At 39.7% G+C, this 12,876-nt stretch overlaps 4 protein-coding genes across 4 annotated transcripts; 2 read left to right on the forward strand and 2 right to left on the reverse strand.

Annotated features, from left to right (window-relative positions):
* Positions 1-2,788: 2,788 nt before the first annotated feature.
* si:ch211-5k11.8 (Hemoglobin subunit alpha-like) lies at positions 2,789-3,748 on the reverse strand. Its single transcript, XM_030789898.1, has 3 exons — positions 3,581-3,748; positions 3,255-3,462; positions 2,789-3,006 (listed from the first exon to the last, which is right to left on the reverse strand). The coding sequence occupies exons 1-3, from the start codon at positions 3,673-3,675 to the stop codon at positions 2,878-2,880; spliced, it is 432 nt and encodes a 143-aa protein (XP_030645758.1). The 5' UTR covers positions 3,676-3,748; the 3' UTR covers positions 2,789-2,877.
* Positions 3,749-4,478: 730 nt separating this feature from the next.
* On the forward strand, positions 4,479-5,425 carry hbba1 (hemoglobin, beta adult 1). Its single transcript, XM_030789897.1, has 3 exons — positions 4,479-4,652; positions 4,795-5,017; positions 5,177-5,425. The coding sequence occupies exons 1-3, from the start codon at positions 4,561-4,563 to the stop codon at positions 5,306-5,308; spliced, it is 447 nt and encodes a 148-aa protein (XP_030645757.1). The 5' UTR covers positions 4,479-4,560; the 3' UTR covers positions 5,309-5,425.
* A 4,009-nt stretch (positions 5,426-9,434) lies between these two features.
* Positions 9,435-10,275, reverse strand: LOC115826177 (hemoglobin subunit alpha). Its single transcript, XM_030789899.1, has 3 exons — positions 10,134-10,275; positions 9,784-9,991; positions 9,435-9,638 (listed from the first exon to the last, which is right to left on the reverse strand). The coding sequence occupies exons 1-3, from the start codon at positions 10,226-10,228 to the stop codon at positions 9,510-9,512; spliced, it is 432 nt and encodes a 143-aa protein (XP_030645759.1). The 5' UTR covers positions 10,229-10,275; the 3' UTR covers positions 9,435-9,509.
* A 1,108-nt stretch (positions 10,276-11,383) lies between these two features.
* On the forward strand, positions 11,384-12,286 carry LOC115826178 (hemoglobin subunit beta). The gene is made up of 3 exons (XM_030789900.1): positions 11,384-11,549; positions 11,706-11,928; positions 12,061-12,286. The coding sequence occupies exons 1-3, from the start codon at positions 11,458-11,460 to the stop codon at positions 12,190-12,192; spliced, it is 447 nt and encodes a 148-aa protein (XP_030645760.1). The 5' UTR covers positions 11,384-11,457; the 3' UTR covers positions 12,193-12,286.
* Positions 12,287-12,876: the final 590 nt, after the last annotated feature.

Below are 12,876 nucleotides of genomic sequence, written 5' to 3' on the forward strand. Positions count from 1 at the left end.
ATACGTCTAAGTACCCTGGCATTAAAGTAACATTAAAGCATCAAATCCAGGAACACGGTAAAAATAGATAAAACTCATAAAAAGAAGTTAAGGCCAAGAGGCACTCACGGTAAAGACTTCGAACATACAATCTTGTATGTTCGAAGTACCAAAATACACCCCAAATACACTAAGTTTAGCTCCTTTCTGCCACCTGTCACAAAAAGCTAAGGAGTAGGGGTGACCTGCATGTGCAGCGGGTAAAAATGCAACACTCCCTCCCGACAACGTAAAATACTGCATATGAAGATTATTCCTTGTAAAATAACTATATATTAAGTTCCAATTTTAACGGTTGAGTCATGTTACTCAGCAGCCTCTGAAACCAGAGATAGCCTATGACTCAGGCAACCCTTGTGGACAACCCAGCACTAATTTCAAACTTTCAAATCTCAGAAACTCACCACCAGTTATGGGATTTCTGTCTAATATACCTGTCATGTACCTAATATACCTGTACATAGGTTGCTGACCAAGAAGGTAATATGTCCTGACCCTCTTTATTGCCACCTATATGGATGTACCATATACGCATATATGGAGCAGTGTGTAGAGCTTTTACAACTTAGAGAGCAGAAAGAACAGGATAGGTCTGTCTCTGTTCTTACAGGCGTCAGAATCAGTCCACAGATCTAAAACAGGACACATAACAGGCAACTTTGTGACCCTAAGTCACTGGAGAGGTGCTATAATGCCAAGGTTACCCTCTTGTAGGTTTGCCATAACATGATATTACTTCCTTAATCAAAAAAAAAAATTTCCTCACTCTGTTTCTGTAGACATTTTGTCTGAAAATTTCTGATAACATACTATGTGCACCCAGAACTACACTGGTATATCATCTGGTAACCAACAGGTATCACAAGCTGATAATTAATTAACTCATCCATTCACTTTCATTGTAATGGGTCATGAGGTTTAAATGACACGGTCTTGTCTATTATTGGCAATTGATAGTGGATGAATGTGACTAAGTATCATGTACAGTAGCAGAGCAATTTTTAGAATCAAACACAGATTGTATTTTAGTTTTGACACTTGCATAAATTAATATGTCTGTAGAACTTATTGAGGATTTTATAATCTCTGTATGTGTTTTATCTGTTTACACTGACTGCTCCACTGGGTTCTGTAACACTTTCTTAGCATGATGTGGGACAAAGCAGTCCCTTAATGTTTAAGATCCACTGTCGTTTTTCACACCAGGAGGTTCTTCTCTGCATATGCATCATTCCTTTGTCCACTGATATCTGTGTCTGTAGAGCCCCTTCGATATCTCAAATACCAACTCTGTGTAGCCCTAATTGATTAGATGTATTGTTTACTCTCAGTATAACGACCTTTTGTGTAGCAGTCCTCTCAGAAATAATCCATTAAGGAAGTGCACCTTATTGATCTTAAGATTCTGCCATGCTCTGTGGTGCTTTGATTTTCTTTGCCTATTCAAACATTTTCATCAGTGTCCTTTAACTTACTTCCAGAAATTGTAATTAATGCCAGAGTACAGCCTCTCCCCGACTTACAACCGATGCGACTTATGATTATCCGTACTTTTGACCAAAAATTACCGTATACGCTTTAAAAAATAAAGCAAAATATATGTAAATTTAAAAATTACGCTTTGTCGTACGTTGGCCTGTGTAGTATGCCACTGATACAGATGTGATGAAGTTACTGATGTGGAGGCGGAGTAACACAATGCGTCCTTAGTCCACTTTATCCCAAACTGCATGTCAAGAGTGTTTTCAATAAATGTTGAGCTCACGCAGTTAAAGTCAAGTCTCTGGATATTAATTATGTGATCGCGTAGCAATCATATTGATCTTCCATCCCGAAGAGACGTATTATTATTATTTTTATTCTGGTAGTTTTTCTAACCCTTTTATACTCCCGCAGCTTTCATTCCATTGTAGCGGTAACAGGTCCTTATTCGAAGTAGTGTGCTCGTATACAACTGGTTGATCGGTCTACTCGTTTTTTTTAATTGCCGTTTTTAATCGCGTATTATCCCATTGAAAATTAATGGGGAAAGTTTTAGGTTCAAATGCTACGACGAGGGGTTGCACACAAGAGCAGTCGAGAGTTGGATTTAATGGTCTTTTGCTCCGTGAGGGCACCTCGCTGGAGACAGATCGAGTATTTCTACAGTTAAGATTCGATGATGCTAGGGTGCAATCAGATCCGCATTTTCTCGTGGAAATGCATCTCTAGTTACATATGTCAAGTCTTCCGGTCATATGAAACTATAACAGCAGGTGCTAACGGCTGCTTGCATAGGATAGTGACTGTCGATATTCCGGCATTGTGTAGGCCTACATCACAGCATCTCTCTGTTCTCGGTCTCAGCTGCCATACGACCTCTACATGCCATGTTAACATATCCGACTAACGTCCATTTCGAGATACGACCGGTCGGTCAGAACCGAACTCGGACGTATGTCGGGCAATGGCTGTATAGCGTTTCTGAATGTGAAATGGCCCCGGAGCTCACTAACTACGCTGTTTATTTAATGCGTTAATAAATCTGCCGCTAAGTTTACTCTCATCAAACGTTTATGTTCTCAGCAACAACGTAGGTATTTTGCTGTCATAATTGCTATCTTAAAATAGTTCGTGTATCTAATAGCAATGAGGACATATCACCTGTGTTTTGTAAATTTGGAATCGTCATTTTCAGGGTTTTTAAATATATAAATTGATGTTTCAATCTATCCATAAACAGATTAAGAAACAAGAAAGTACAAAAGAATTATCGGGTTGAGTGCATTTTATTATGACAGTGTCTTTATTGAGACATTTATTTGTTGCACCACAGATCAGTTGACATTAACATGCAGTTTAGCGGTACTTGTCAGAAAGAGCATAAGCCAAGTTCTGGAAGAACTTGTCCACAGACACTTGAACCTCAGGAGTGAAGTCGCCGGGGAAGTACATGGCAATGACCACAATGATGTTGTGTGCCAGGATCTGGTAGAAGACAGCAAGAACACAGACAGTATTTAAGGAAATTAAATATGTTTTCACTTAATGGTCCCATTCTTTGTCTTAAAACTAGTTTTAACTCGCAGTTCAGTTACACATTATCTATAAACACGTTCGTATTTCGAAGATTTATGTAGTTTCATCTAAAGTAAGCCAGCTATTGTTAAAAGGGATCCGTAGCTGTGTATTGACATCTCTGTTGGCATTGTGTGTTAAGATCTCAAACCGCTTACCTTAAAGTTGGCAGGATCAACTCGCAGCTTGAAAGCATGCAGCTCGCTGAGGGCTCCCAGACCTCCAATAAGGTCATTCATTTTACCAACAGCATCGCCCACTGCACCCATAATGGTCTTGCCATGCTTCTTCACTGGAGCAGAGCCAGGGCTCAGGTCTGCCCAGTGGGAGAAGTAGGTCTTGGTCTGAGGGTAGACTGTCAGCATTCTAATGGGGGACATTTTACGAAGATGAGTGTACGACATACTTTAAAAATAAAAAAGCTGTCCAAAATTGAAGTTTCAGTCAGGATTCAAGTAGGATCATTATAGAGTTCTATTTTTACCTGCCCAGAGCCTCGGCACCGATCTCGTCGGACTTGGGGGAGATCTTGTCCCAGAGTGCCTTCACCGTGGACTTGTCCTTGGCGTTGAGACTCATTGTTGTGTTTTCTTCTTTTCCTTACTTTACACGAAGTGTTCAGAAAAAGATCCTGGTGGGCACTGAAATGCTGACCATCTTATATATTAACAGACATGGGCACACCCTGGTATCCAGTCCAAACCACACCTCTTAAATGCGTGATCGCGGTCTCCACCCAATTAGACCCTCTTGCCAATTTTTATGGCTGGTTTAATTTAGATAAGGAAATACGATCTCTGCTTTTAACTTGTTTTCAGTTGTTTTAAACCTTTCTAATACGTAAAGTAAACTTAAAGAAAATTTAAATGCATAGCACGTTAGAATATTCCTCAGTAAATGAGATTATGGGGATTTGTAATAGATTACCAATTTAAGAATCGTACCAAAACAATAACTGGTCCTGTAGGGTATGATTGGTGTAGCCTAAAAACTACTATACTTGTTTTAGTGAGTAAAGAGCCAATAAACTTTATATTTTTGTAGAGTACCTGTGTGAACACATCGAGGGTCAACCACTTTGATTTGCAAGGGAAAGTTTTTTTGTCAGCGACTTTTCAAAGTAGACCGTAACTCCGAGTTAAATGTTAAATAAAAGTTCAGATTTAGTCAGTTTGTACTTAGGAAAGGAGCATATTTGAAAAATTAAATGTTTAAGACGTTGAAACTGCCTTGGACGCCAAAAAGGTCAGCCAAAGGTTTTTCAGAAAACATATTTTGGCTATAATCCTATCTGCGGTCCGGGGGCATATAACTTCGGTTTTTTGGAATTAAAACGCCAATCAAAATTGCTCCTCTTTATAAAAGGCGGAGACATCGAATTCAATAAATTGTGGTTCCTTATCTGTCCAGGGTTCTCACTGGATATCTTCATTAAAGTGACCGAAGAGAGCCTTTATCGTCAACATGGTTGAGTGGACAGCTGCCGAACGCAGTGCCGTTGCTGGCCTGTGGGGAAAGATCAGCGTCGATGAAATCGGACCTCAGGCCTTGGCCAGGTAATATAACATTGAAATTCTTGAATCGTGGTATGTATTTTTATAAGCCTTGTTTTATATTGCCTAAAGATTTGATGCGAGCGTCATGCACTTATAAAAGGAAGTGAATGAATGACTTATTATTTGCGTTTTTCTTGTCTAGACTCCTGATTGTGTCTCCATGGACTCAGAGACATTTCAGTTCTTTTGGCAACCTCTCCAGCCCCGCTGCCATTATGGGTAACCCCAAAGTGGCTGCTCACGGCAAGACTGTGATGGGTGCACTCGACAAAGCTGTGAAGAACATGGATAACATCAAGGGCGCCTACCGTGATCTGAGTGTGATGCACTCTGAGAAACTGCATGTGGATCCCGATAACTTCAGGGTAAGAGGGTTTTTTTTTTCTTAAATCATACCATAGCGTGCATTCTAAGCACTTATAAGCAAATATCTGTTGGTGATTTGTTACGTAAAAATATTAGCTCTGGTTGCACCGAAGGAATTTTACTACTGAAAATATTCTCCGTTATATTTATTTCCACAGCTTCTTGCTGACTGCATCACCGTGTGCGTGGCCATGAAGTTCGGGCCCTCTGGTTTCAGCGCCGATGCGCAGGAGGCTTGGCAAAAGTTCCTGACTGCCGTTGTTTCTGCCCTCGGCAGACAGTACCACTAAAGTGGCATTCTGTGATGAAGAGCAGCTTAATTAAGGGTGACTGAAAGCACACAGCTGTTGTAAAACGATACAAGCGCTCTTATAAACGAAAATAAAATAATTTTACATGCATCTCTAGTAATGTGTTACTTTGACATGCCTGTGTAAATGTATGAGCTCTACACGTTAACACTATCAGGGAAACTCCGTGATACATGCATTATGCGCTTCATGGCATGGTCAGTCATACTGTGACCTGCTCTCTTGCACTCCTCACCAATTATCAGATGAATTTAGATAAATTGCTGTCTTGTAGAGTGCTGACTTGTTTTTTTTTAATGTGCTTTTATCTTTTTCATAGATGTAAAATACGATATCAAATACTTTTTCGTCGGTCAGTTTAACGGAAATTATTATTTGTATGCTATTTTATTTTAGCAAGATCAATAACCGAATCAATAAGATTCCACATATTCACAGCATTTTCATGCTTTAGCGAGGATTTTTTTTCCCTCAGTGCGTCCTTGGGCCTGTCCTTCTAGTCACTATGTTATTAGTAACATTTCCGTGGTAGCATTTTGCACACTTGTGGGTGTTGTCGGGCTGAATTCAACGATAAAGAGAAATAAAATATCTTGGGTTCCCCGGAGGCGCCTTGAAGTAGGTTACATCTAAGCAGCCAGTTGCCAGTTGCCTGAGGAGACAACTGGCCAGAGTGTAACATTTAGAGAGGCGTTCTCCTTGTTGCAAGGATACAACGATCCAAATGGTTCAGTTATTAGTACATCCTCAAATTTTTTCATTTGTCTCTTTCAAAGACTTCGTGTTGATGTCACAGAGAGATCTTTTCGTATTAGGTTATTGAGAAAAAAACCTTGAGCGACATTAAACAAATGAAAGTAAAAAAAACATCAGTAAGAGTAAAAATAATAGATGTATACGAATTTACCACTGAGCAGCTCTTTAAATTGTATTGATTGTACGATGTTTTGACTCGTCCTAATGTAAATTCATACGAGTCTCTACCATGCTTTTCTACTTAGATCGGTTTCATTTTCATTTTCCTTACGTATTTCTACCTATTAGCATAACAAACGCAACTGGTGTAGCCGTCTACGAGTGACCTGTAGTTCAGACGGATTGTAGGCCAACATGTGATTGGGCTGTAAAGAACGCACTTGCTACCCATGTAAGGACATCGTGCTTAACTATGTCAGTAATCAGAAGAATTACAAACATTTCCTTTTCAGATATGAACGAATCTGAAGCTGACTAGATATAAATTAGTGAAGATTAGCTGATGCAAGCATTCGATCAATGTTTAGTAGACGGATCTACTTGTCAACAGCTGTGATTTCATTGATGCTGAGAATAGCAGATGCTTTTTGATTATATGCTTATTTGGGGATAATTACCCAATACCCTTCTTTCGTAATTTTATTACAAGTACACTATAGATGTCACATATTTTTTAAAAAAGCACATAGCACACCCAGAAAAGTGCTTTTTCTGTTACATTATGAGTGTATGCTGAAATTACTCACTAAATCTGCGTGTAGTCATTAAACAATTCACTTGTGTTGCAGTTACATAATATTGTAAGTGTTAGATATTGTAATATTGTAAGTTACTTAGATAACAAGTGTTGGGTCTTCTTAATATGATCATTTAAATCGCGTAGAGTACAGATGTGACTATAACCACACCTGAAATATCTCAACATCCTCTTGTGCGGGTCTTGCACAGAGGTTTGGCAATTGTCAATTGTAAATCGATTTTTCGATTTATTGTGGCGGGAACAGTAACAAGATGGTACCGGAAATCAGGGAAGAGGATTGAAACTGGATGCGCTAGACAGCCATGAATTCATTTCCATCCTTGAAAAGGATTACTCTTATTGACAAAGTTATTTATCATCTTAGAGCTAAACAACATATAATTCCTTAATATTCATTATTCCTTAATCCCTTAGTATGTTACATATTAACGCTGTAAATTTCTTTTTTGCAGTGTGTGCATCAACTGTCACAAAGTAAAATTTAAAATTTGATAATTTATGATTGAATTCTAGTCTGGAATAGAGAAGTGGCAACGGGGAGAGCGGCAGGGATTGTAAAGGCACGTCTTTTTCAGCATTCGTAAGCAATGAGTTGTAAATAGGGTAAGGTAGGAATTTTTGCTTGGAATTGTTAGCAGCATAACGTTTAAGTATCTGAGGATTATTCTATGCATTATCAGTGCCATGTGTTGTTGAAAGCTATGGGACTGTTTACTGGTGTTACTGTTACTGTGGTAACCTAACGCAGAGATGAGTGGGCCCTGTGAGTGCAGCAGAACCATCCCTATACTTTCCCAATTTGGGAGGAGGGCAATTTTATTCACCAATGCTTTGCATTATTTTCTTTTTACAGCATATAAAAAATGCATATTATCGCCTGCTACCAACAGCCTATACTAGACAGAAATGTAAGCTATAGGCCTAACTTTCAAAAACAAATGCACAATAGGCTATATATTTTTTAATATTTCAATCTTAAATTAGAATGTCGCTATGATCTTGTTTTCAAGCAAGAGCCATGCACTGTAGAACTGTCCGTTAATTTATCCGTCTCCAAGTTTTGTAATGTCCTGTCAGCCAATCCGAAATCGGAACACTTTGCAATCCTTGAGCTAGTCAATGATATTGACGCTAGGGTGGCAGAAAAAAGTGATTCGCCTGCAGGATTCCAAACAGACCTCCAGGCTTCCACACGGCGAAACACACACCCTCCCCCCACTACACACACACACACCACACACACACACCTCGCGCATTTCGCCCTACCACTTTTCGCTCTGGCTGCGCGGTCGCTAAAACAGCAAGCAAGAAACCTAGCTCAAAAGTTCGAGTGCTAAAATGAAGCTCTATAGTGGTCTATTTGCCCCAGCCAGAGCCGTTGAGAGAGTTCTCTCAACAACCCGTGTCGATGCAGACACAAATGGCTGCCCATACATCTTTTAATCATATACATGCTACATGTGGCCCTCAGCCACCGCCAGCTTGGTCACTTTTTTTGTCACTCCCGCCTCTCTAAAGAACGTCACGTACCAAACATGCTGAACTGACTGTGTCGTGTGTGGCTCTCATTTGCATAGAATTAGGGATTCGCCATCTCAATTTCGCTTGCTTCACCGGATTCGCCCTTATTTCACTCAATCAGTGCGATTTTCGCCCTATACAACCTGAATGAGAGCGAAACGAAATTCGCTGCAATGCAAGCGTGCCGTGACAGACATACACGTGCTTCTGGCCAGAACAACGATCAGTCATTTGGGCAATGCTAAAATTTGGGCAATGCTAAAATGTGATTGGGCAATACCCACCCCTGCCCACCTCTAGATCTGGCCATGGAGTGCAGTAATGTTTCTTCCTTCAGTGACAGAGTGTATGGCATAATATTGCTCTTATAAGCAATCCACTACGGGTTGTTCTTTGACAACTTTCATATTGATGGAATGAATTGTAGCTTCATTACTGCAACCAACACCACTACACTGAGTTAGACTAGCTCAACTATATTAGGTCAGACCTACCCTTGTAAAATAAGTCTAACTTTGGTGAATCAAGTTCAGCCAACTCTATTAAGTAAAACTGCCACAGTAAATTCAAACTAAATTATGTCGCATCAACAAAACTGCTTTATTTTGAGAGCCGTTTATCTGTGTGGGGAAAAAAAACACATCCATGATTCGATGATACTTAGGTGAGGAGCTATTTTCGAGTGTAAACCAATTGAGAGGGCAGTTTGGTTTCATGCTTGGAAGTGACTTAAAGAACTCGTGGAAAGTTAGTGGTTGCAGAAAATAGTCACAATCTTCTTAAATCAGAGCTACTCCCTAAGCAGTTTGGAAATTTGTCAACTCGCAAACTCAGCGCCGTTAGCAGTCAGTGTTCATGTGTTGAGCTGCCGCTTTTGAGGAAAACATAGAGATGCATTAAGATGAATTTAAAATGACGGAAGCTTTGATATTTTCAAGATTTAACATATGCTGAAAAGTTCTAACACGTAAAAATGATCGAAATTGTCCAGATCTAGAGTGAATAATTTGTTGGTTCAGTGAAGGTTACCCCTTCTTGATAAACAAAAAATAATGATCAAACACTGTATGAGATTAAGCAATCTTTATTTCCGCCATTTTACATCATTTTACAATGATGAAATTCAAGGCAGCTGTTTGTTGTTTAACGATACTTCTCAGATAGAGCCAGAGCCAGATTCTGAAGAAACTTGTCCACAGAAACTTGGACCTCAGGAGAGAAGTCCGCTGGGAAGTACATGGCGATGCAGACAATAATATTGTGGGCCAGGATCTTGAAAGAGAATACAATTAAATAAGTTGACAGGAAGATATAGCATTTTAGACGTTGTATTTAAGTAATTCTGAAGCTTAGTGATGCTGCATACGTATCAGTGTTTCGGATCGTGTCACCTTTCATGAATAACTTGGTTACTGACCTTGAAGTTTGCGGGGTCAACCCTGAGTTTGAAAGCATGCAGCTCACTCAAGCTTGACAGGGCGCCAGTAAGATCATCGATTTTTCCAATTGCGTCTCCAATAGATGCCATAATAGTGCCACCGTGCTTCTTCACTGGTGCTGATCCAGGACTCAGGTCAGCCCAGTGAGAGAAATAGGTTTTCGTCTGAGGATAGGAGACGAGCATTCTGTAAGACACAAAGGATATAGCCCACTGTCCAAACAAAAGGTTTTCAAAATAACTGAGTAATTCAGAAACCTAAACATAACATTATTAAACGGTCTAAACGTTGAAAGTTTTAGAAATTCAATTTTTCCATCTGCGCTCACCTGGAAAGAGCCTCGCCGCCGATAACATCAGATTTTGAGGCAATCTTGGACCAGAGGCCCTTAACAACGGCTTTGTCTGCTGCTGAGAGACTCATTTTGCGTCACACTTGTGCAAGGATGCCAAGAACCTTGTTGGCAGCGATTCTTGATTGCTGTTTTTATTGGCTCCAATTTCTGGCACACCCTGTTGATATCAAGTCTGAACTCCACCTCGCATCGGGCGTATTCCAAGAAATTATCAAAACTCAACATATGTTATATGTTTACTGGAGTCCTGTGTTTCTGAACCAAACACACAGCAAAAGTATAATCACCGCACTTGTAACCGCATAATGTTGGCTACTGAAACTGCAAAAAAAACCAAAAACAAAACATAAATAAATAAAAAGCGAAAGGCAAAAGATATCCAACAGGTATTTGAATAGGGGTCAATACATAATGATCTTACACAACTGTTTTTCATTTTTATTTATTGATTCAAACAGTCGTCCATTCAGTTCACATAGTTGATAAGAAAAAAATACCTTCATATATATTTTATGGTTTTTGATGTAAATGAGATCTGAGGTGGTGCAGAATATTTGGAGAAATGTGTGTGTGTTAGTACAACGTTACAATCTCTACGTTATAACTGTTTTAAAACACAGGTATATCACTACTATTGATAGTAATAATCATAAATCACGATTCGCTGTGTTTTTGGACCAGAAACAATACATGCCAATCTCCTCTCCCAAATTAATTCACGATGCACTGAAATTTTGTTGAAAAAATATCATAGTATCAAGTGGGTGGCGTAGTCTGGAATTTAAGATAAAACACGTTTTCTAGCAGGTGTTGGTTTCGCTACGTTTTTTTTTTTTGCTTTAGGCGTGTGCGTGGTCATCTGCACCACCAGAGAGTAAAACAAACGACAGCAATTAAATATGTCCTTGTAAAATGAGTTGGTATGGGTTTCGGCATGTCTGGTGGTATTAAGTAGCAACATGGTTCCGTAAAATGAGTTGAAATAGGATACATAGTAATATTAAATATTGCATTCCTTAATAACTCACTTGTTTTCAGTTTTGTGTAATTAACACAGAATTATCAAGGGGGAACGCCCAAATGACAACGCAATCATTTAATTACGTATAGCTGGCATAATGTCAGCTGAGACCACCACCCCCCTTTACGCTGTCATCCAATCAGTGTTTGTTTTTAATTCAGGGCGGTGGCCTTGAGCATAAATAAATATGGGCATTCGTCGAGCAACGCAGTACCCGCGATTCCAATAAGGGAACTTAAGTTTAAGACTTACTTGGGTTAAGAAGACGACTTCATCATGGTTGAGTGGACAGATGCTGAGCGCAGTGCCATTGTTGGCCTGTGGGGAAAAGTCAATGTCGAAGAAATCGGACCACAGGCGTTGGCCAGGTAATAACAGAATAATACATCAGTGTATAAAAACCTATAAATTCAGTTTTCATGATCGATGCATAAATATATATATCAAGCAACTCATCGTTGCTTTCCTTATGATTTACATCATAGTCAAGCTCTGCCTCTCTCTCTCTCTCTGGGTCTCTTTAGGCTTCTGATCGTATCTCCATGGACTCAGAGACATTTCAGTTCTTTTGGCAACCTCTCCAGCCCCGCTGCCATTATGGGTAACCCCAAAGTGGCTGCTCACGGTAAAGTCGTGATGCATGGACTGGACAGAGCTGTGGCGAATTTGGACGACATCAAGAACGCCTACCGGGAGCTTAGCATAATGCACTCTGAGAAACTGCATGTGGATCCCGATAACTTCAGGGTAAGATTGCATCTTGCTGAACCCGGCTGAGCAAAAAACATTTTTCGAAGGACTTATTAATTCAGAGCCGAATTGCATATTTGAGTTTTCACACTCACTCGAAAGATCACTCGTTGATGTCTGTTTTTACAGCTTCTTGGTGACTGCATTACCGTGTGCCTGGCCATGAAGTTCGGGCCCTCTGGTTTCAACGCCGATGTGCAGGAGGCTTTTCAAAAGTTCCTGTCTGTCGTTGTTTCTGCCCTCGGCAGACAGTACCACTAAACCGTCACAGAACAGAGAGATACACATGTATATCTCTGCTATGAGGCAAAGCTGTGTCTAAACATTCGGCGAAATAAAACAATTTTACAGCACACTCTCATCGTTGTTGTGGCTCTGTTTTACGAAGCATATCATTTGAGTGCAGACTCAGAGTGGATGTTTTTCTATGGCATTATACAGAAATCAACTTGACATACATTAGTACGGATAAAATAAGAGAAAGAGAAAGAAGAAAGAAGAGAAAGAAGAGAAAGAAACATCTTATTAGTCATATAGACACACGCACAAAATGGAGAATGGATATGAGTTGGTAATTTCTTAATATTTTCAGACAATTTAAAGCAATCAGTATTAAAAGAATTCCCTTGTTCACAAAACCCAAGGCTTAAATTACATTTAAGAATAGTACAAACAAGACTGGGATACTTATAAGACGTTTGGCTCAGTAAACCATCTCCACCTTATTAAGTACATACACATTCAGCGTCATTACATTTCATTACATTCGTTCATTTAGAATACAATTTTACCCAAAGCGACTTCCAAGGCAGGCAGAGCGCAAGCCAAGCAAATTGTCATTTAGGGGCTGACTGTTGCGTAAGTGCCACAGCAAAGTTCAGCATCAGGCCAGATACACACTCAGGAAAGTCAGACAAGAGCGTGAACTGCAAGTGGGTCAAAAGC

This window comes from Chanos chanos, chromosome 13, assembly GCF_902362185.1.
Source record: "Chanos chanos chromosome 13, fChaCha1.1, whole genome shotgun sequence".
Taxonomy (NCBI): domain Eukaryota; kingdom Metazoa; phylum Chordata; class Actinopteri; order Gonorynchiformes; family Chanidae; genus Chanos; species Chanos chanos.